At 43.7% G+C, this 23,907-nt stretch overlaps 1 protein-coding gene across 5 annotated transcripts in view; it reads right to left on the bottom strand.

Moving 5' to 3' along the window:
- Positions 1 to 23,907, bottom strand: part of LOC141080440 (coiled-coil domain-containing protein 63-like) — a 93,579-nt gene that overhangs the window by 12,102 nt on the left and 57,570 nt on the right. For 3 of the 5 annotated variants that reach the window (XM_073565659.1, XM_073565657.1, XM_073565658.1), the window contains exons 2-6: positions 12,589 to 12,764; positions 11,163 to 11,352; positions 7,637 to 7,738; positions 5,417 to 5,598; positions 1,588 to 1,772 (exon numbers count right to left, since the gene is read on the bottom strand). In XM_073565659.1, the coding sequence (XP_073421760.1) occupies positions 1,588 to 1,772; positions 5,417 to 5,598; positions 7,637 to 7,738; positions 11,163 to 11,352; positions 12,589 to 12,749 (820 nt within the window). In that variant the 5' untranslated portion in view covers positions 12,750 to 12,764. The remainder of the gene's footprint in view (positions 1 to 1,587; positions 1,773 to 5,416; positions 5,599 to 7,636; positions 7,739 to 11,162; positions 11,353 to 12,588; positions 12,765 to 23,907) is intronic. The other 2 variants (XM_073565661.1, XM_073565660.1) reach the window with 1 other exon arrangement.

Genomic DNA, 23,907 nt, shown 5'->3' with positions numbered 1-23,907 from the left:
GATACAGTATGATCAAGGCCACATGGGTCAATGAATGGGTCACTATCCTCTTAGTATATTGATTCCAGGTGTGATTTTGTTCAATTCAAACCTCAGGATTGGACTTTCATGACCTGTTTTCTGACCCTATGTTTCTATGAGCGTTTGATTATAAGATTAGACACTTTTGTATACACCTTGTTTGAGACAGTATTTTGTTTATAGGCAGGATTTTTGTATTTTATACAATTTAGTAAAAGTTATGTTTTATTCTACCTCTCACTACCTCATGACCTCACACTGTCTTCATATTTGACAGTGAGTTGCAGTGTTAGGCTGGGGTCAGACTAGCGTATGGCATCCGATGCGATATGCTAATGACCCTCGGCTCCTGCTCTGCTGCGAGCGGGATCCGAGTGTCATGCTACTGTGCTCTGAGGCTCTCGCACAGAGAGGATAGGAGCACAGCTGCGGAGGAGGCAGAGAAATGAATTTCTCCATCTCCTCCATTGCTGGGGTCAGTGTATATTGCACAACACTCAGATGATAACCGAGTGATGTGCGCTGTGTGACTCGCACCCACAGGCTTATATGGGTGCGAGTGCGCCGAGACTCGGCCGAGTGTTGGTGACGAACGCAGCATGCGGTGATTTCTCTCGCCCGTTGAATACGGCCAAGAAAAAAAGCGCTGATGTGAGCGGCCCCACAGATGAATACTGGTTCGAGTACTATGCAATGTTTTATCGCATAGCACTCATCCTTATTCATCGCTAGTGTGACCCCGGCTTTATGGTGGTATGCACTCCAACTTTTTTACGGTGTTCTGTCAGGTTTTTATATAAATCAATCAAACATATGACGGACTATTAGTACAACAGAATAGCCCAATACCTTACAGAGAATAAATGGCAGTATCTTAAATTGATAATCTGCCATAATATATGGTTCCACTCCATACATACATATATATTCAGGAGAACAGGAGTGATTGAATCCAAGAGGATTTATTTAATATCAAGCAAATTGCCAATTTATTAGTACAAAAACACATAAAAATATGTAACAATCATAGCACAGTTGCACATAGTATGTGACGTCAAAAGCCAGGAGGAATATGTGGGGATAATCAACAAGGCACCATCATGCTGAAGCTCATTGTGAGGGTATGGCCCCTGAATATAAACCCGCTATCTCTATAGAGTATGGTCAGAATCATAATAAGTCAATAGTAGCTGTAGGGCCTCACACAAAAGCTCAGTACGCATAGAAGATGTTAATCTTCTATGCGTACTGAGCTTTTGTGTGAGGCCCTACAGCTACTATTGACTTATTATGATTCTGACCATACTCTATAGAGATAGCGGGTTTATATTCAGGGGCCATACCCTCACAATGAGCTTCAGCATGATGGTGCCTTGTTGATTATCCCCACATATTCCTCCTGGCTTTTGACGTCACATACTATGTGCAACTGTGCTATGATTGTTACATATTTTTATGTGTTTTTGTACTAATAAATTGGCAATTTGCTTGATATTAAATAAATCCTCTTGGATTCAATCACTCCTGTTCTCCTGAATATATATGACGGACTATGCCTAACTTTACCTTGTCTCATTTTTTGCAGCTCCCTTTCCTTTGAAGAGCGATCAAACAATTTTGTTTCATTAAATTGCTGTTGCTTCTTCAGATGGTCGAGATATCTGTTAAGCTCTTCAATCTTTATATCAAATTTTTTAGACTCTTTTTCTGCTACGTCTTTAATGGTCAGGACGTCTGTCTGGATATCAGTTCTATAAGATTATGACATAACACTTATTAGTTTGATAATTTAGTCCCACAAGTGCTGCGATTATAGTGATGGTGAAGTTCAGAAATGCAAAGTTGAAAGGGGATCAAGGTTACTAGTGCTGTTCACCTGGGAAAATAGCCCAGACTTGGTGGCTAGCTTTCCTGTTCTCAAAGGTTTTGCACAGTGGTGCACACTCCAGGTTGAAGGCTTCATGACCATGGAGTCTGCGCTAGTCTGCAAAACCCATGGGCATAGAAAAGCTACCAATGGAGTCCAGGCTATTTTTCAAGGCTATCAGTGCAAGTAATGTTATTCCCCTTTCCACTATCCATTCAATTATTCATCGTATCAACATGGACAAATCCAAATTAGACCCAGAGCAGCGGTCTCCATACTGTGTAAGGCCCCCTTCTCATGTCTACTTAAACAAACATAGCAAGAGACAATCCGTTTTTACTTTCTGGGTGGTTTTCTGTTGGCCATGTGTACTTGTGTGCCATCCATGTGCCATCCACGTGTACTTGTGTACCATCCGGGTCCTGTCTGTATGCCATCTGTGTGACATGTACCGGAATAAAATGCATTCTCGAAATTCTTGTGTTTTATGTGTTAAAGATGTGTAAAGATAATAGATAGATACTAAATAGATAAACAGATAGACAGATAAACAGATAAATAGATTGATAGAAAAATATATAGATATCCATCAGACATATAATTTCACAATCCCACAACAAATTATCAAATTGCATCCTTTAGTGCTTTGCATATGGAGTTCATTGTACAGTTTTGTATTAACCTAATAAGTAAATAAAAACAACGTGGGGTCCCCCATTTTTGATAGCCAGCAAATGTAAAGCAGACAGCAAAGAGCTTTTATTATCAGGCTGGAAAGGTCCATAGTTATTGGTCCCTCCTCAGTCTAAAAATATCAGCCACAACCGCCCCAAAAGTGGAGCATCACATGAGATGCCCTATTTCTGGCGGTACGCCTTGCCACTTCCCGATGCCCTGGTGCATTGGAAATTGGGCTAATGGTGCTTGGGGTTGTTGTCAGGTGAGAACTGTCCAAAAACACACCTGACATGAAAACATGGTGCTGGTAATGGAGAGGTGTCTATCATATACCCCCATTACTGACTCAGGAAAAAAGGAAACACACACAAAAAATTCTTTATGGAAATAAACACTCCGAGACATTTTCCCTGGTTCAACACTATAAAAAAAATGTTCCCACGCAAGTCCGACATAGTCCAAGCGAGTCCAATGAAGTCCAGTGAATCCCCCGTACAAACCTATGTATCCTCGTTCTGACGCTCCATAGGTTTTGCAAACGTCCACTTCTAGGTACGCAGTGTTGTGCGAGACCCGGTCATTCTGAAGAGTGGTGATGTCAGTAACATTCTCCTGTGAGGGTGAATGAGTGACAGTGTCTGTTTTATTTCTCTGTGTTTCTCTGTGTTTTGTGTATATGTTCTTTTTAGGTTTCTCTTCGCTGAACTATGTCTGATTTGGTGGACTACGTTGCACCGCGTGGGATTTTTTAAAAAATTTAATAAAATGGTGAACCAGGGAAAGTGTCGGAGTGTTTATTTAAATAAAGTATTTATTTTTTGTTTCTTTTTTTTCCTGGGTTAGTAATGGGGGTGTCTGATAGACAACTCTCCATTACTAACACCAGGGCTTGATGTCAGCTGTGTTTTTGGACAATTCACAGCTGATATCAACCCCAAGCCCCATTACCCTGATTGCCATCAGAGAATCAGGAAGAGCCAAGACGAAGGCGAAACGCCAAAATTGGAGTATCTCATGTGATGCGCCACTTCTGGGGTGGATGTGTGCCAGTATTTTTAGGCAGGGAAGGAATCAAGAATCATGGACGTTCCTAGCCTGAAAATATCAGCTCAAAGCTGTCTGCTTTACCTTTGCGGATTACAAAAAATGGGGATGACCCAAAGTGTTTTTTTTCCATTTATTTAATTATTTATTAGGTTAATACAAAGCTGTACAATAAACACTACATGCAAGGAACTAAAGGGTGCAATTTTATGATGTCTCATGGGGTTGTGAAATTATACATATGACGGATATCTATCTATCTGTTATCTTTGCACATCTTTAACACATAAAAAAACAGTAATTTCAATTCTGCATTCTATTCCAGTACATGTCCCATGGACCCATAGACTTTTATTGGTCTATGTCATCTGAGCTGCCAGTACAAAATGGACATGTCTGTATGTGCGTAACACGGAAGTGAGCAGCCACATAGGTTATAATGGGTACATGTGGATACGTGTCTCCGGTAAGTATGAAAATGGATGCCACACGTACCGGAAACACATACATGTGAAGGGGACCTTAGAGAAACTCCAGCTCAGGTTAACTCTTATAAAGACAGTTGTTAGGAATCTGTGTCCTGCCATACTTATGCAGAGATCCAGATCCTCACATTTGTCTCCAGAGGCTGTCCTTTCAGCCAGCTTCTGAGCATGCTCGTGGAATGAGCTCCCATTGGAGTTCAGGAGTCAGGTGCTCAGGTCCTGCTCCTGATTCCATTGGTTCAGCTCAGGGCTCTGGAGATTTCCAGCAGGTCCCGTACGCTATAAAAAGTGCGCATGGCCGTTCCGCCATGCGCTAGTATTTTCATACTTGCTGCTGTGTGTTTGGTAATGGATCCTTGGACTGGTGGATGACTTATTATGAAACCCCTTCCCTCTGATATTACGATTGTGTGAGTGATTGGGCAGCCGCCAGTAGCAGCGCTAGCGCCAGCACGCTCCAGCCATTCGTTTTGCAGCAGCTAAGCGTCCTGCATTGTGCCAGCGTCCTTGCAGCGCCTTGCTTGCGGCTCTGTTCACGCCGCGCTGCGGTTGCAGCCTCCCGGGTGTTCACAGTTGCGACACCTCGTACCTTATTTTTTACGGTAGGTCTAGAGGGGATAGTCCTGGTGTTTAAGGCTATTTCTGTGACCTTTAATACCGTGTCCACATCGCTGAAGTCTGTGACTCTATACAGACTCAGCGGTATTTATGTTTTTGTTGGCAGCTATAACCCTGTGCACATTACCGCCTGAGTGTCCTGCCTCTTTTAGCAGCGGTTACCCCATCTACTGCACGGTGGACCCCGAGCGGTGAACGCACTTTATTTTAATTTTTATTTAGTGCGTTCCACCGCTCATAACAACAGTGTTAAGAATAACAATTCTTTTTAAGATCTTACACATGAGCTCACGCTATGTGTCTTTTGTCTTTTCTATTTTCTCATAGAACTATAAGAGAAGTAGTTGTATTTTTATTAAATGTACTATATCGTATAACTTTAGAGTGCAAAGTTCATGTACTGATGAGATGCCAGGTAGAAATGAAATGTGGGACCAATCATAGAGTCTTCCATCATGGACGCTGTGAAACACCAGGCCACCCGCCCTGCTGGTGCATTGTCGCTGTGATGGTGGTTAGCGCACAACTCCGCTCCTTTAAGGCGATAAAACTTAGTACTCACTAAGGGTCGCCGTGACGTGGCAGTGGGCATCATACAGTCTGATCAGCATGTTAAGCTGAGAACCTAGCGGCATTAGATCAATGTATGATTTTTTGGAGGTGCTGTCCATGCTCTTTTTTTTAGCAGATAGAGGTCACTTACTTTTCATTATGCATGGACGTGATCCTCTCTTGCATTTTCTCGGTGAGGGCCTTCTGATGGGTAATCTTCTGGTGCATTTTATCAATCAGGTACTGATATTTTGCTTTCTTGAAGCGCAGATGGTTAATACTCTCCTTGAGTTTTTCATTTTCAGTTTTGATCACATTAAAAGTTTGAGTAACCTGTGTTAAGATACATCACAATATTATAATTGATTGTTCCACACTTTATGAATAACCAAAAGTTTGGTCTCAAAAGTTAGGTTTTTCCCATATATCGTTGAGTTTGCTGGCCTTAAACTCTATCCGCATTTCTTAATTTGCTTCTGTTAGGCTGGTTTCACATTTGCGCTTTTGTGCGCAGCGCATCGTGCGCACCCGTGCGCATGCGCACTGCGCACCTATGTTTAACATGACGTGCGCATGGTCTTGCGCACACTTGCGTTTTCGTGCGCATGCGTTTTTTTGTCTTTTGCGCCAGGCACGCCAGACGCAACATGTTGCATTTTTTGGTGCGCCCTGTCTCGGCAAAAAAACGCATGCGCACGGTTGCGCACGGAATGCGCAAAAACAACACATTGAAGTCTATGGGAACGCATGCGTGCGCATGGTCTTGCGCACGGTTGCATTTTTTTGCGCATGCATTTTTGAGTGAAACAAGTCTAGAATGTTCTCTAGACAATGGAAAAAATGTCACACCTAAAAACGCATGTGCATAAAAAAACGCAAACGCATGCAAAAACGCATGTAAAACGCAAGCAACGCTGCGTTTTTTTGACGCATCAGCGTGCGCATGACGTTAAAAAAACGCGCGTTTGTTTTGCGTTTTTCTTTGCGTTTTATATGCGCACGATGCGCTGCGCAAAAAAACGCTAATGTGAAACTAGCCTTAGAGGAGCTTTCCAGATACATCACACACATGGTACACCTCTGACAACAGCATCAAACATATGGCATATAGTGCAATACATAAGCCTTTAGCTCCCATTATAAAAAATTGTATACTGTGCAGTGTCTATTTTTCTGCCATGTTCCTAGATGTGGGATAGCGGAATCTGGTACTCTTTTCCGTATGGACTTGTAATGTGACTTGATAGAAATAGCGTTAACATAGCTTTAACAATTAATACATAACACTGGGTGACATGGAAAGAAATAGCCACAGCACATGCGACACACATCATAAATGCGATTTCTTTTCTGAGGAGATACTGGATGGCCTGACACCAATGGACAGCACCAGAATAAATACTAAGTCACAGAGCTTCAACTCAGGGTTGACTAATGTCATGGTGCTGTCAGCTCTACTAATTTCTGTTCCCCGGGAACCGTCCCAGCAGGAACTAAACCATAACTCAATAATGAAGGGTCAACATATCTATGTAATTCTCCATTAACCAAGGCCATCCTTGACCTCTTCATCTCCTGCTGCTATGACATGATATTAAACAACCAAAGACCATCACATTACCGCCAGAATTTATATAATAGCAGAAGAAAAGGGGCATAACATAAGGACTGATGGTTCACTGTTCCTCGATCCACAAGGTAAGATGAAGATCCACAGTTCCTCCTTTTCTTTTTAAGGTACCTCAGATTCCCTCACCCCCTTTCACATAACTTCCTATGCGTTCCTAAACAGAATCCCATCCCAAGAGACCTAAACTCAAACCCCACGCTCCCTAACTTTCTTTTGTGGATATACAAAAATAACTATTAATCCTTTCCTAGCTGAAATAGCTATTAACCTTTTTCTTGCCTCCTCCTTTAAATCCCTGTAATGTCCGGGCCTACACTTTAGCTATGTCCGTTGCAGCCCTATCTAGAGAGTAATATATTTAGACTACATTAAACACTATATTGTTGGGATTCACTCTCTCTGGTAGGCATTAACCATTAGGAGGTAGATAGCATTCACACAGACAATGAAGCTTTGGTCTCTCTCAGCTCATTCACCAGCAGCACACTTGACTCTGCTTCACCCAGCAGACTGAGCCTCCCTCAGGAGACTGACACTCCATGAAGCTACTTCCTTTTTTTAGCAAAACCCCACAGGTGTATCTAAACAGACACTGCAGAGCTGGGATTTAAACCTGTCCTTCCCAGCTATGCTATATATAGACAAGAGTTGTAGAGGTTATGGGATTGCCAGACAGCCCTTGCTGTAGGCAGAGCAGACCATATGCTGGGAGTACAGTGTGAGAAGAGAAGGGATACATACGTGTTGCAGTTCATTTTCCAGCTGAACAGTACGTCCTTGTGAGGTTTTAGTGTTGGACATTGCCTTTTTCTGTTGTACAATTTCTTCTTCTTTTTCTTTAATCTGTAATAAATTATCGTAAATTAGAGTTAACATGTCGCATTTGGCCTGTGAATAGGTGATTACTGGTTGTTAAATAAAGGTGACACGTGCCAGAGACATTTGCCAAAGCAAAGTGTGTTCATTGGGGAAAGAGGGCACATTCTCTTTTATATTAATGTGCCCTCTCCTTCCACTGTTCATGTAAAGCTTCTTGTAGCCTCCTGTCCATCCATTATAGCCTTACTGCTGCAATGTTTCAGTGTCCAGTATCTGCCCCTAAAAACTTCCTTCCTGCAGAATATGGGCACATTGATGCATGCCGAACGCAGCCGTTAAACGACCGCTGATCGGCTGATGCAGGCCACTTAGTAGCCTGTTTAGACCACACTTCTACATGAACAGAACAATAGTTCGATCGTTCTGTGTACATACAGTATAGCATCATTATAAAAGTAGCACATGTCCTGTTTGCACAGCATGGTATGATGCCCAAAACAATAATTTTACAGTTTACCTAAAATTCATTGTAAATAACAAACGAATGTTTTGCTCATTCGTTGGGTGATCAGGAGCCTGTTTAGATGGGCTGATAATCAGGTACACTAGTTATACGATCTTTGGCCTGCCTCAAAACAGTGTTTTGCTTGCTTGTAATGTGTTGTGTATCCATGTGTGTTACGTATGCTGTGACATGTATAAGTTTGGGCACCCCTGATCAAAATTACTGTTAATGTGAACAATTAAGCAGGTTGGAGATGAAATGATCTCTAAAAGGGCTAAAGTTAAAGATGACACATTGTATTTCAGGCAAATATATATATATTTTCATATTTTACATTTTAAAATTACAAACTGGAAAATGGGCCGATGCAAAAGTTTTGGTTCCCTGCATGGCTAGTACGTAGTAGCACCCCTTTTGCAAGTATCACAGTTGGTAAACGTATTTTGTAGCCAGCCAAGATTCTTTCAATTTTTGTTTGAGGGATTTTCATCCATTCTTCCTTGGAAAATTCTTCCAGTTCTGTGAGATTTCTGGGTCGTCCTGCATGCACTGCTATTTTGAGGTCTAGCCACAGATTTTAATTGATGTTCAGATCCGGGGACTGTGAGGGCAATTGTAAAACTGTCAGCTTGTGCCTTTTGAGGTAGTCTCTTGCGCCTTTTGATGTGTGTTTAGGATCATTATCCATTGGTAGAGGCCATCCTCTTTTCAACTTCAGCTTTATTTTACAGATGATGTTATGGTCTAGAATTTGTTGAAATTTCCTTTAATCCATTTTTCCCTCTATCCGTGAAATGTTCCCTGTGCTATTGGCTACAATACAGCCCCAAAGCATGATTGATCCACCCCATGCTTAATGGCTGGTGAGATGTTATTTTCCTGAATTTCTGTGCCTTTTTTCCACACATACCTTTGATCATTATGGCCAAAAAGTACTATTTTAACCGGTCCATAGGACTGGTTTCCAAAATGCATCAGGCTTGCTTAGATGTTCTTTTGCATACTTATGGTGAGGATGCAGGAGAGGTTTTCTTCTGATGACTCTTCCATGAAGGCCATACTTGTGCCGGTGTCTCAGAAAGGTAGAACAAAGTACCACAACTCCAGATTCTGATATATATTTCAAAGGTCTTTTGCAGTCAAACGGGGATCTGAATAGCCTGATTTGATTTAGCTTGGTCTTCCAGACCTTATCCTAACCTCGACTATTCCTCTTAACTGCCATTTCTTAAAGGGTATCTGTTACCGGTTTTGTGATATAGTAGCTAAAAATATCGCTCTATTCAGTGTCTGCTATGCATTCCCTACATCCTTACAGAACCCCCTGACTCCCCTTGTATACTCATGAAAATGTTTTTTAATGTCTCCCGCTCTGTATGGTAATCTTCTCAGTCCGGTCCAATGGGCGTGGTTTTGGGACTCTACATCACTCCCATTGGCTGTTGCTCGCTGTCCTACTGCATGGATAATGCCTCTTGCGCCGTGTGACATCTTGCGCCTGCTCAGAAATATTGCATTTCACGCCTGCACAATACACTTTGCTCAACTGTGGGCAAAGCCGAAAAACAGAAGTGTGGATGCGCTGGCAAATGTAGTTCCTGTTCATGTTATGTTTAATAGCATTTTGAACTGAGGAAAGGGCAACTTGAAAATGCTTTGTTATGTTCTTATAGCCTTCTCCTGCTTTGTGGGCCTCCACCATTTTCAGAGTACTAGGCAGCTGCGTAGAAGGACCCATGGCTGCTGTTTTTGGCACAAGGTTAGAGGAGGTTGGGTTTTTATAAAGATGGGAAACTTGAATCACTTGCCCTTTCCTAACGATGATAGCAAACAAGCCATAACCCTAACAAGCTAATTAAGGTCTGAAACCTTGGTCAAAGTTATTTGAGCACACACATCTCCACGGGTGCCTAAACTTTTGCATTTCCCTTTTAAAAGGTTAAAAAATGACAATATATTTTTTTGCCTAAAATGCAAAGGAAATGTGTAATCTTTAACTTTAGGCCTTTTAGAGATTATTTCATATTCAACTTGCTTAACTGTTCATGTTAACAGTAAATGTGACCAGGGGTGCCCAAAGTTTTACATGTCACTGTACATGTACACAGTTTCAAACATTTTACATCATTTTAGGCACACGTCGTCTTTCATAGGAAATGGTTACTGTTATGTTATGTGGTCATTCTGTGTACAGCTAGTTATTGTCATGAGATCATCATATTGATCATGAATCAGATACCGTCTGCGCAATTATAGCCAGGTATGTTTTACTCCAAAACGCTGTAGTGTTTCCGAATACACTCGGAATTAAAAGCCGGCAGTAACTATGGGACTGATTCATCAAGCATAGCACTCGCTCACAAAACGCCGATCATGGTGGAACACAAAAGGAGACTTATTCATGAAGAGGACAATGCCCCTTAATGAATTTAGCGCTTCTTCTCAGTGACATGTGCCTCTGTGTGCCGTGCCAGAAATGAGGGCATTTTTGATGAATTGGGCGGGAGGGTGTTGCCAATACCATCCTGGCTCCTTCTCAGCTCCTCCAATTTTGGCATGGCTGATTCAAATTGACGTGAAAACTTGCGCAACGTTTTTGTGACTTTTCAACACTTTTTACAAATTTTTGTGACTGTGATGACTCGGCCTCTATGGATCTTGACTGACTAGTCCATGGCAAGTTTCCAGCCACCTTCTCCCTATTCCACTTGTCATTCAAAGAGACTGGGGAGGGCGAAGGTGGCCAGGGTCCATATTGGTTTAGTCAGTTGAGTCACAGTCCTTGGACGGCTTTTTAAAGTATGAATAATCTAAATTACCGCAACATTTTAGACAAAACCATAATTGGCTGCAATCGCGCAGTCGGCGTCTGAGTCTGTGGTTCGGGCAGCATGATCCTCATGACAGGTTTCCAGTATGGTAATAAACAATAGCACACACTACCTTCATGTTCAGGTCACTTATCAGCTTCTTCTGCTCTTCTACAAGACGGTTATGTTGGTCTTGCGCTTCTGCCAGTTCACAAAGCTTTTTGGCGCTCTCTTGATCTTTCAGAAAACATTGCCGAGATCCTCTGCACAATTTGGTAAGTTGCATTGCTTTCTGTTGCTCCTTCAGCAGATTTATTTCAGTTCTATAATAATACAATGTTTTGGTTATTTATATAAATATACTGTTATATGTGATGACTGATGCTCTGTTCACATCGGAGTCAGAGGCTTTGTCTGCATCATGCATCACAGATTCCTTATAAAGACGGCTGAAACAAGAGTGCAGAATGATGGGCTATTTATTTCTGGGGGGCAGACACTACAATCCGAGTCTAGAGACCCCATTGTAGCCAATTGGGACAGTTGGATGCCAATAGTGTCTGTCATGTGATGCTGCGGCTAATCACTGATTGCAGTAGACATGTCTGTCCATACAGAGCAGGAAGTATAGAGACCCAGCCAATCACTGCAGTCACGCTTCCCTGGTCTTCAAAAAGTACCTAACCTGGTGGAGACCATGCAAGTATTGGCGTGGGGAACTGAGTGTTCTCTTACTATGTTATATGACCTGCCATCCCCATCAGTCATATGGATGCAATAGAAGGTGGTTCTCACCTGGGACCAGGGCCAGACTGGCCATCTGTCAAATGCCAGAAGAGCCTGTCTGGTGGTGGGCCACCTTGTCTGCTATGTTGTTAACAGAATCAGTGTTCTCAAGACACCCATACTGTTAAGAGTTGTGACGGAGGTATCATTAGAAATATTGGTCTTGTAGTAAATCTTGCTTTCCTCCACACAGGGTAAGATTAGTAATATATCCCATCTGGTGCTTGGGGACAAGGCAACATGGGCCTGTGTGTTTTCAAATGCCAGGGCTGAATTTCAGCCCCAGTCCGTACCTGCCTGGGACTCTGTGACCAAGAACAGAAGTCCAGTCATCCATCAATATCATTGGCAAGTTTATTTGAATGAGCAGAATGTAATGCTATATGTCTCCTAAATGTTCTCTTTAGGATAACAGCAGACCTCACCTCTGGAAATTCAAGAGGCCAGGATCAGCCTATTTTTCTTAAATGGTTGTCTTAATGAGACAACTCTTCTATAATAGTACAATACATGAGAAGGACCTGATATTGAGGCGCATTTCCAGATTTCATCACAATCTAGCATTGTTCTTGAGACTGAAGATTATTCCCCTATTTAAAACAATTGGGGAATTTTAATAAGGGCTTAATGATGTCACATGTGACATATCTGGCTCCATAGAGATATCACTGTTATCCAAATTCCCACAAAAGTGTCTAATCTCTGAAGAAGAAATTGATTTTATATATAGAATTGATCTACAATGTCTGTGAAACGGAGACAATCAAACTTACTGCTGACTGAGAAGATGATGTTCTGTCTGCTTTCTGAAGGACGCTTTCATGATCTCAGCCACTCTATAATGCTCTTCTAATTTTTTTAAATCCCTTTCTGTGGGTTCGGCATCTTTATTCTTACCAAGGCTTGGTAAGTGCCAGTTGAGCTTCTTCTCCATTAGTATCTTTGTATGCTGGATATCAAATGGATATAGGAGTTGTTATCAATTTGCAAAAGAAAAAAAACTTAAAGAATCAGCACTGCATCCTCCACCGGTCTGGTGAGACCAACATAAAACAGGGACTTCTCGTGAGTGATGCAGCCAATCACTGAGCGCTGAACAGCTGCAATGCTCATATTTAAGGCCCACAAACATATTAGACTAATGTTGGCTGAACCCGCCTAATGTGTATGGGGGACTTCCAGGTCCTCACAGAAGATGATGACAAACAACAACAGAAAAGTCTGGCCCTCACTTGCAAGTCTTTTTCTTGCCTAGACACGAAAACCATCTACTCCGAGTGACAATTGGAATTGATATTCCGACGAAGATGTCGGAAGAGAAGGATCCGACATGTCAGATTTCCAACAACTGATCCTTTTATTTTTTAAGCCACCATCAGAGGAGTCTGGCATTCATTCTCTCATAAAGAACACAGAAGAGATCTACGGAGCTGAACGTTCCTGTGTATGGTGAACTCGGGAGAGATAGCTGATGGCCGAATGATCGGCTGTTTCATGTGTTCGGGGGCTTTTAATCCAAACCAAGCTGAAAAAAATACTATTTCTTTATACTCTTGACAAAATGTGAATGCTGCAGCCAATCAGCGGCCATTGATTGTCTGCAGCACTCATGTCACGCCTCTGATGGATGTTGATCACAGAAAACAATGGGGAAAGCAACTCTGACCATGGAGGAGGAGGAGCAGCAGTCCAAGGGGTTACTATAATTTTTTTTGTTACTTCTCATGACCCATTTATAAGGGGGTGACCAGTAGGGGACAACTCCTTTACAGTCAGGTGAAACTACCAATGTGTAGGGGATTTCTTCATTCTCTCCTGATATCAGATGTCTGAAGAGGGAAGGATCAGGTAGTTGTATTTCAACACAGCTGATAATGTCTGTTACCTTGATCTTTATACCACAGCAGAGAATTCATCAAGTTGTTAGTATGTACCATGTATGTGCCATGTATGTACCATGTATGTGCCATGTATGTACATGGTCAGCCGAGCTGTTGGTACTATGTGGGTACATGAGCTCATGGCTCTGATAGTACAACTGATACACAGTTCACAATGGTTGGGATAAATAGCACAATATATATATTTCTGTCAATCACGTGTAACACATTAAGTGTTGTGGGATAATCATGTGGAATGTGATTATTATTTTTTTTATTACTTATTGTATTATTCCCTGCTCAAATAAAGAGAAATAAAAAATAATTGGGTCTATGTGTCAATACTAATTTTTTTGACAAAACAGTTGAAAAATGTGTCATAGTGATTAATGCTGGTTATTAAATATGGCCCATCATTAGACTGCCTGGTCTGAGTTTACGACAAATCATGAAAGATAAAAATGCATTTTGCCAAAGTTCATTTTTATCAAGGCTAAAATCTACATATTAAATCAAAGGTCACGTGTCGGAAAAGATTGAATTTTAGGCAACTGCCATATGCAGCCAAAACCATGTGCACATGTGGTGGTCAATGACCCAAGGATTCTCAACTGGGGTATTACCGTTACACTCTCCTGACCATACTAAACTGCAGCCGCACCGTGAATCCGGCCGAGAGCTTATTGTAGGATTTCACAACTATAGTTCAGCTGTTCATTTTTCCCCAGAGAAAGTTTCCTAATAATATCAAAAGACTGATCATCACTTCCAAACAGAAAACTGGTGTGAACAGGTGCATACTAAGAGCAGCCATATCCATCCATAACTAACAAATAAAGTTGCGCTCTGTGGATATATACATATATTACCTGTGTAAGCGTTATAAGGTTTGGTGACTTGTTTCATCAGAATCTGTGACCTACGTACACGCTGTAAGCCTTCATTGTGACACCACACGGCATTCCATTGGGTTATGTGTGTATCAAGCCCCGCCCCTCATTATGATGTCATAAAGGTTGCCATGGCGACGCTGATGTCATAATATGTTGCAATGGCGAAGATGATGTCACATTGGTTGCCATGGTGACGATGATGTCATAATGGTTGCCATGGTGACGATGACTTAATAGGTTGCAATGGTGACGGTTATGTCATAACGGTTGCCATAGTGATGATGATGTCATAATGGGTTTATGGGCACTGGACTATGGGATGTAGGATATGTATGATGGGTATATGGGCATGGGACTATGGGATGGAGAATATGTATGATGGGTATATGGGCATTGGAATATGGGATGGAGGATATGTATGATGGGTATATAGGCACGAGCCTATGGGATGGTGGATATGTATGAAGGTATATGGGCATGGAACTATGGGATGGAGGATATGTATGATGGGTATATGGGCACGGGACTATGGGATGGAGGATATGTATGATGGTATATGGGCATAGGACTATGGGATGGAGGATGTGTGATGGGTATATGGGCACAGGACTATGGGATGGAGGATATGTATGATGGGTATATGGGCATAGGACTATGGGATGGAGAATATGTATGATGGGTATATGGGCATGGGAATATGGGATGGAGGATATGTATGATGGGTATATAGGCACAAGCCTATGGGATGGTGGATATGTATGAAGGTATATGGGCATGGAACTATGGGATGGAGGATATGTATGATGGGTATATGGGCACGGGACTATGGGATGGAGGATATGTATGATGGTATATGGGCATAGGACTATGGGATGGAGGATATGTATGATGGTATATGGGCACAGGACTATGGGATGGAGGATATGTATGATGGGTATATGGGCATAGGACTATGGGATGGAGGATAATTATAATTTGTTATAACTAATCACAGTTAGTTAATATGCCCGGGCAATGCCGGGTTCTTCAGCTAGTTATGTATATAGTTAGGCTGCCCCAGACTGTATGTTATAGTGACATTATCTATATTCCATAGGGTTATTATGTGTGTAGTGACCTTGGGTATATACAGTACTTTGCACCATTATAGAGTAGAGAACTGGAAAGTTAAACGGGTTACACACTCCTTTTTTGTATTAAATGTGTAGCAAAACTGTGATGCAAAAAATTGTTTTTAGATCTCCCATGATTACTATGTCCTGCCGAATGGGTCCCCCTACACTATCCTGGCCTGGTCAGCACTTCGCTGCTGCATCTAGTCAGGGGCTACAGCTGCCACTGATCATGTGCCAACAAGGATGAAGAGAAGGAGAGGCGAGTGGCTGTCTGAATAGGGGACTGTTCTTCTCAAACACATGGGGGCCGATTAATCAAGACTGGCAAAGTGAACACTCGCACCACAGTTTTTGCTGGAGTAGAAGGCACTAAATTCATTAAGTGGCACATGCCACTGCGTGCTGCACCAGAATTGCTATTTCAGTCAGTGACTGGAACTGGTACTCTTGATGAATTTGACAGGGGGTCATGATCAGGCACCTTTCCCTCACTCGGCCCCATTCCGGCTCTACCTATTTCGGCAGAGCTGATTCAAACTGGCAGGAAAACACTAAAAGGTAGAAAATATCCAATGGTAAAAAGAATTTAGGAACACCATTTCTAGGTTCAAGTTTAGGGGGGCCCCTTACATAATAGATAAATTGATAGCTGTCAACTGAATGTTGACTGAGCCAATGGTTTGGCCAGCAGCAGTCTCTCCTAACTACTCCATACCCGGGAACGATTGTTCTGGTTTGTGCTTCTGTGTCGTCTCCTCTGGTGGTAACTTATGCAGCCAAGAACAAAAGGATCAGCAGTCCGAAATCAGACATGCTGGATGTTTATCTTCTCTGCCTGTCGGTGGAGAGTTGGGACGACCTCCATACACATTAGACTGTCTACCGAGCTCGGCAATTTGGACAAAATTCCAATGTGTATGGGACGGGGCCTCTAGAATCCTACAGTCATCTACATCTCACATACTCCTAACTACAGGAAAGATGTAAATCTTTGTACCGTTTAGCCAGTAGATAGAAAAATATTCAGGATTGAGAGTCCTTAGTAGTTGATACCTTTTAATGGCTAACTGAAAAGATGGTAACACATTGCAAGCTTTCGAGACTACTCAGGTCTCTTCATCAGGCTAGACGAATACAAAATACAAAATCATTTTTTCTAGGCTGTATTGTGCATAAATATGTGACTTCAGATTTTGTATTAGTCTAGCCTGATGAAGAGACCTGAGTAGCCTCGAAAGCTTGCAATGTGTTACCATCTTTTCAGTTAGCCATTAAAAGGTATCCACTACTGAGGACTCTCAATCCTGAATATTATTCATACTCCTAACTATAAACCACCTTAGGGCTCATTCAGACATCAGTGATTTTTCATCCATTTGTTTGGCTGCACAATGACAAGTGACGTTCGAGTCATGTGACAGTCTTAGTTTGTGCAGCTTAACGAATACAGTCTTTTTATAAGAATTGTGCATGGCTTTGGGAACCAGTCCTAGGGGGTTGGCACACAAAAAATGTTTTGTATATGTGATAGAAATACATAAACTAATAGCTTTTTACAACTCCAAAAGAGTGACACCACACTAATCAGCTAAACCAGTGTGCACAGAGACCTCTTGTATCACTTCATATAGGAATATGGTGGGGCTCAGCTTATATAGCAGAATAAGATGCCAGAAAAAGCGGCACTCGCATTCCATAAACTAGTCCCATATTCCATATCACGGGACATAAAGTGGTAAGCAGGGAGCAAGGAGGCTGACATTAATTAGCTCACTATTAATAATATATTAATTATAATAATTTTATATTAATAGTATCACTTAACACACAGCCCCCTATATATAGTATGATCCCACACGCAGCCTCTATATACAATATGATCTCACTACCAGCCTGTCTATATACAGTATGATCCCACACACAGCCCCATATATACAGTATGATCCCACACACTGCCCTCCTGTGTACACTATGATCCCACACACAGCCCCCTATATACAGTATGATCCCACATACCAAACCCTACATTCAGTATGATCCCACACACAGAACGCTACATACAGTATGATCCCACACATAGCCCCTATGTACAGTATGATCCCACACACAGCCCCCTATATGCAGTATGATCCCACACACAGCCCCCTATATACAGTATGATCCCACACACAGCCCCCTATATACAGTATGATCCCACACACAGCCCCCTATATACAGTATGATCCCACACATCGAACCCTACATACAGTATGATCCCACACACAGCCCCTATATACAGTATGATCCCACACACAGCCCCCTCTATACAGCATGTGATCCCACACACAGCTCCCTATATACAGTATGATCCTACACATATATACAAGTGAACACAGCCCCATATATACAGTATGAGCCACACATAGCCTCAGTATATACAGTATGACAAAACCACATACTCGCCTCGCTCCCATTTCCTCTGCACTGAGCTCCAGTCTTTGCTGTTCTCACACCATTTTCACCCAGCTACAACAAAGTGGGCTGAGCTGGGGTGGAAAGGGTGCAAGGAGTCTGCTGCTAGTCAACTTCATGAAGGTTTCGCTATGCTACGAATCTTAGTCCAGTAGAGACAGGAGCAGGATTTGAGATGAGGTGCATGCAGAAGTGTTTGCCACAAGTTTGCAGAACCATTTGGGCCCAACTGCACCCTGAAAAAAATATAAAAAGTGCACAGAAAACATATGGGCCCAAATGGTTCTGCAAACTTGTCGCCTCTGTTCACAAGGGTTGCATTGTAGTTGGCACTGGGCAGCCCCCCTATATGGTGTTACTAAGAGGTTATGAACCAGAAGCCCTGCATTCCCTGTGTGAACACTGCCACATGCGGATTATTTCTTCTGCACTGGTGTACCACACGGCCAATCCCTGATTGTAGGCTGGCTGTTTCATTTGATATTTATGCACCTGTGCAGCTGCCATTTTACTTGGGTCCGCTGCACCCTGCATTAGTGCAGATGCATTTAGGCCTGTCTGGTTTGTATCTGAATTTTTTGGAGGATTTTTTCCTCTTTTTGAGGTTTTCATGTTAGAGTAAGACTGGCAAGTGTAAGGAACTTTGACACAGTTTGCCAGCTTCCGTATTAAGGCCTTAATATCAACCAATACCTTACATATATTGATGTTTTTTGTGCACTTTTTATATTTTTTTCAGGGTGCAGTTGGGCCCAAATGGTTCTGCAAACTTGTGGCCTCTGTTCACATGGGATACATTCTAGTTGGCACTGGGCAGCCCCCCTATATAGTGTTACTAAGAGGTTGTGAACCAGAAGCCCTGCATTCCCTGTGTGAACACTGCCACATGTGGATTATTTCTTCTGCACTGGTGTACCACACGGCCAATCCCTGATTGTAGGCTGGCTGTTTCATTTGGTATTTATGCACCTGTGCAGCTGCCATTTTACTTGGGTCCGCTGCACCCTGTATTAGTGCCGATGCATTTAGGCCTGTCTGGTTTGTATCTGAATTTTTTGGAGGATTTTTTCCTCTTTTTGAGGTTTTCACACAACAAAGCTGCAGGGGCCCCCGGGATTGGACTGAGATACCAACGCTATTGTGAGTGTTAACCTCTTTTGTGTAAAGGCTAGGGTTCAGAATAGGCTGCAATAGATAGAGCACGGCAGCTGTGTGGCCGGTGTAGCAGAGGCCAGATAGGTTATAGTTAGTGTAGCATCATACATTAGTTTACTGTGTTGTCTTGCCAGTTGGATAAATACACTGAGCTCTTATATTCGGTGCTCCATGCTGTTTCACGGCCCAGCTAGAGAATATTACCCTTGTAAATTGTCTGTTTTCATTGCATACCCCTTTTTCTGCATTTTCCTTAATGCTGCATTCCTTGCCTGTAAATATATTAACCCTTTTTTGTTTGCACCTCATCTTGTGTGTGGTGGCCCCCCGGCCATCGCTTCAAGTGGCGCAGCGAACAGGGTTACTGTCACCAAGATGTAGGCAGCAGGTGGCAACAGCGAGAGTGCTAGTGTTAGTGGGGATGCTGTGGGCATTAGTGGAACCTCTGCAAGGACACTCCCAAAGGGCACCATATTTAGTGTGCTTCCAAAATTTGACGGCATTAATATCCCCCTGTCTGATTGGGTGTCCCGGCTTCAAAGCACCCTGAAGATTTATAACATCAGCACAGACCTTGAAGTGGACATTGTGTTGACTGCCTTGGAGGGACATGCCCATAAAAATGTCTGTCTACAGCTGGAACTCACCCGTAGTACCCTGAAGGAGTTAGTGAAATTCTTGGAAGAGATCTACGGCGAGACTGCTAGCGTGGGACACCTTTGTGTCAAATTTTTCTCTAGACTGCAGGGGGAAGAGGAAGTGATCTCTCAGTATGCGACAGCACTGCAAGAAGTGTTGGCAAAAGTGTAGAGGAAAGAGAAAGATGGGCTCAGTGGCATTGGCTTCAAAGACTGGATACTCCGGGAACAATTCATTCTGGGTGTCATGATACCAGTGCTGGGTGACCGGCACTGCTGGGGTTAATGTTCTGACCTCAGTGCAGACTCTCACCTGCACACCTGGGACCTATTATGGTGGCCTCTCATTGGTTCTGGGGAGGCTTCTTATAGCCTCAGGAAGCTCCCATCCCCTGTCAGGTATACTTTCACCCTTGGCATTGTGTGGTGACCCCTGAGTGTGTTAGTGCTGTGTTCTGGCTGCATGATTCTCTGTGTATGACTCGGTCTGTTCTCTGGATATTGCTTTTGATTCTGCTTGCTACCTTCTACGTCTGTTTGGTTTTGATCTCTGCTTGGCCCTGACTATCCGTTCTAGCTCATCCCTGGTACTTTACTGATATCTTGTGTATGACCTTTGGCTTTGTCTGACCTCCCGTCTGTTTATCCCTCCTGAACCTCGCTTGCCTGTACTGTGCATGACCCCCGCTTTGCCTGACTTTGAGTTTCCTACCTTCTTTGAAAGCAGGATGCTAAGCCCCGCCCCCTTGCAGTCACATGACCGTTCACATGACCGTAGGTCCTGTGCCGGCTTGCTAAACTTCTACATTCAGGTCCTGTGCATCTTTATTTTCCGGCTGTTCATGTCCCCAGGGGTCCCTACGGGGGCGGGTGAGTCCCTGCTTAGCGGAGGCTGTACGCTGGTGCTGTCAGGACCCTGACACTGGGACTGCACAACACATCCTTGAGGAGAGCACTGTCAGAATGGATCCGCGCAGATCCGGCTCTTTCATTCCGTCAAATCCTGGCAGAAGCAGTGTCTCGAAGCAAGGAAGATAGCTACGCGTCTGAGGTGAAGCGTTTCCAGGGTGCCAATACCAGAGGGGACCCAAATCATCAGGAGGCGCTGGTCCAGGTAGTGCAAGACTTGCAGCGGTCTCTTGTCAGTATGCAAGACAAATTAACCCGGATGGAGCAAAGAATGGGAGAACAACAGTCTGACCCATCGTACTTATATAACCACTCTTCGGCTAGACCCATAAGGGATCAGTGGGTGCAGACCCCCTCCCGTCAGACATCGGAGGCATGAATACAGGCTCAGGGTGCCCCTTGGCGGAGAGGAGGCATCCAATGCTGGGAATGTGGAGGACAAGGGCACCTTGCCAGAGACTGTCGGAATTATGCTCAAAGCCAGTCACAGCCACTGTTAAACTACCAACCCCTGCAGTAACGCAGCACTCTGCGGGGGAGGTAAGAAGAAAAGCCGCACCTTATCATAATGAACATTTGATTGCTGGGACTCCCATCCTGTGTGCCGAATTTGAGGGTGTTCCAGTGGATTGCTTGATAGATACTGGGTCACAAGTCACAGCGATGCCAGAATCATATTTCAAACAGCATTTTCAGGCCCTGGCCAAGCCAGAGAAGGAGATATTGATCCAGTTGTTTGCTGCCAATCAACAACCAATCCTGGTCACGGGGGTCATGTAGATGAAGATTCGAATCTGTCGGCAAGAAGTGGGAAAGAAAGGGATTCTGCTAGTCCCTGAGCCCATCAAAGAAGATGTGCCTGTAGTACTGGGAATGAATATCCTACGAGAACTCGATCAGATAATGTTTATCAAACGGGGACCCAGTTATTGGAAGAAGGCTGCTACACACAAGCCTATTCAAGAAGCCCTTCAGCGATTGATCCGCATCTGTGGGACCCAGAAGAGTGTGCCGTCCTATCAGAAGGTAGGGGTTATCAGGGCCCAGGGAAAGATCTTGTAATCCTGCCTCCTGAGCGAGAAAGTAAATTATACCTTCCAGTGGGGACTCAACGCAACCTTGACAGGCTGGAGGTGATTGTTCAGCCTGTGGTAGACGGAAGAGTGGGCCAAGAAGTCATGATAGCTCGTACGATATCGGTGGTCCAGCGAGGACACGTGTCCATAAGAGCTTTGAACGTGGGCCCTAGGGAGGTCACCTTGCCGCGAGGGACAGATCTGGCCCGGGTGTACCTACACAAGGGCAATGGACCACATAGTGTTACAAGACAGGGTTCTACCCTCACCGGAAAAAGTGGCTGCTATCCAGAACTGGCCAGTCCCTCGAACAGTGAGGGAACTCCAGGCCTTCCTTAGCTCGCCGGGTACTACCGACGGTTTGTCAAAGATTTCGCAATGATGGCGGGTCCCCTGAATGAGCTGCTGAGGGTGACTGTCGGAGTGCCGAAGACCCAGTGCATCCCTTAGGACCAGAGGCGAGATGAGGCCTTCCAGGCTATAAAGAATGCTTTTACTTCAGCCCCAATTTTGGCTTACGCAGATTTTGATCAACCGTTCCTGTTGTACACAGACGGTAGCCTTCATGGACTCGGTGCAGTACTTTCCCAAATACAGGATGGACATGAGATAGACATCGGGTATGCTAGCATGTCCCTGCAAGACAGCGAAAGAAACCCCTACAATTACAGTTCTTTCCAGTTAGAGCTCCTGACCCTGGTGTGGGCCATGATAGTGAAGTTTGCGGGCTTCCTGGCAGAGACCAAGATTCTAGTTCGAACGGACAATAACCCCCTGGCCCACCTTGAGAATGCTAAACATTCGGAAACACCAGTGGGGGGCCCTCAGCCGAACAGAAATAGTAATCTTCCGGAGGCACCACTGCCGCCACGTGACGATGAGTCCAGACAAGAGCCTACTACAACTCCTGCAGCAAGTATTCCTCTGGAAGATAGTCAAGACATCCGGAGATCCCAGAGCTCCACTGCAGGGGTTCCACCAGCCTGATACATAGCCTGATACATAGAACAGAGCCTGATACATAGAACAGTGCTCTCTGTCTGTTTCTCCGCTTGTGTTTTCTTCCCTATAGGTGCTGTTCCGCATTGCAAGTGGCTCTATCCCACTGCAACCTTAATGCTGTGATGGTCGAGAACGACCATCTTTAAGTAGGGAGGCATTTAAAAGGGTGGTGTTGCTATGGACCATAGAGACAAGCTGCCACTTTAAGAGACAGAACCCCCTTGGTTAGAGCAGTTGGACATTCTGTGCTTCCCTGCTGTAAAGACTGTTTGGTTTCTTCTGCCAGGCTGGAGAGGGGAGGGGTTGCTTTTCTGTGTGTGAGGAGAGAGCCGAGATTTCTGCAGGAATGACACGTGCCTGAGCTGTGAAGGAAAGACTTTGTAAACTCTTCTGTGGAAAACAAGGTGGCTTTCCTATGTTGCTGTGAGGAGCCACGAAGAAAAGACAAGAAAGGAATCCAGAGGAGGGAATCCACCATTTCTAGGAGCATCACTGGACCTGCACACAAGGAAAAGACCACGTTGCACAGAGCTTCCAGGAAGAAGTGCGCACCATCTTGCAAAGCTGCAGGGGCCACTGGGCTTGGACTGAGATACCATTGCTATTGTGAGTGTTAACCTCTTCTGTGCACATGCTAGGGTTTAGGATAGGCTGCAATAGATAGACCACGCTAGCCGTGTGGCCGCTGTACCAGAGGACAGATAGGTTATAGTTAGTGTAGCATCATACAGTACTTTACTGTGTTGTCTTGCCAGTTGGATAAATACTCTGAGCTCTTATAGTTGGTGCTTCGTGCTGTTTGACGGCCCAGCTAGAGAATATTATCCTTGTAAATTGTCTATTTTCATTGCATACCTGTTTCTGCATTTTCCTAAACACTGCATTCCTTAATTGTAAATAAATTAACCCTTTGTTGTTTGCACCTTATCTAGTGTCTAGTCTTGTTAGGGACAGGGGAACGCACTAAATATGA

Source organism: Dendrobates tinctorius, unplaced genomic scaffold (assembly GCF_039654945.1).
Source record: "Dendrobates tinctorius isolate UK_male_01 unplaced genomic scaffold, ASM3965494v1 ptg000016l, whole genome shotgun sequence".
Lineage (NCBI taxonomy): Eukaryota > Metazoa > Chordata > Amphibia > Anura > Dendrobatidae > Dendrobates > Dendrobates tinctorius.
Note: the sequence above shows the minus strand (reverse complement) of the source record. Positions and strands in the feature narration are given on the sequence as shown.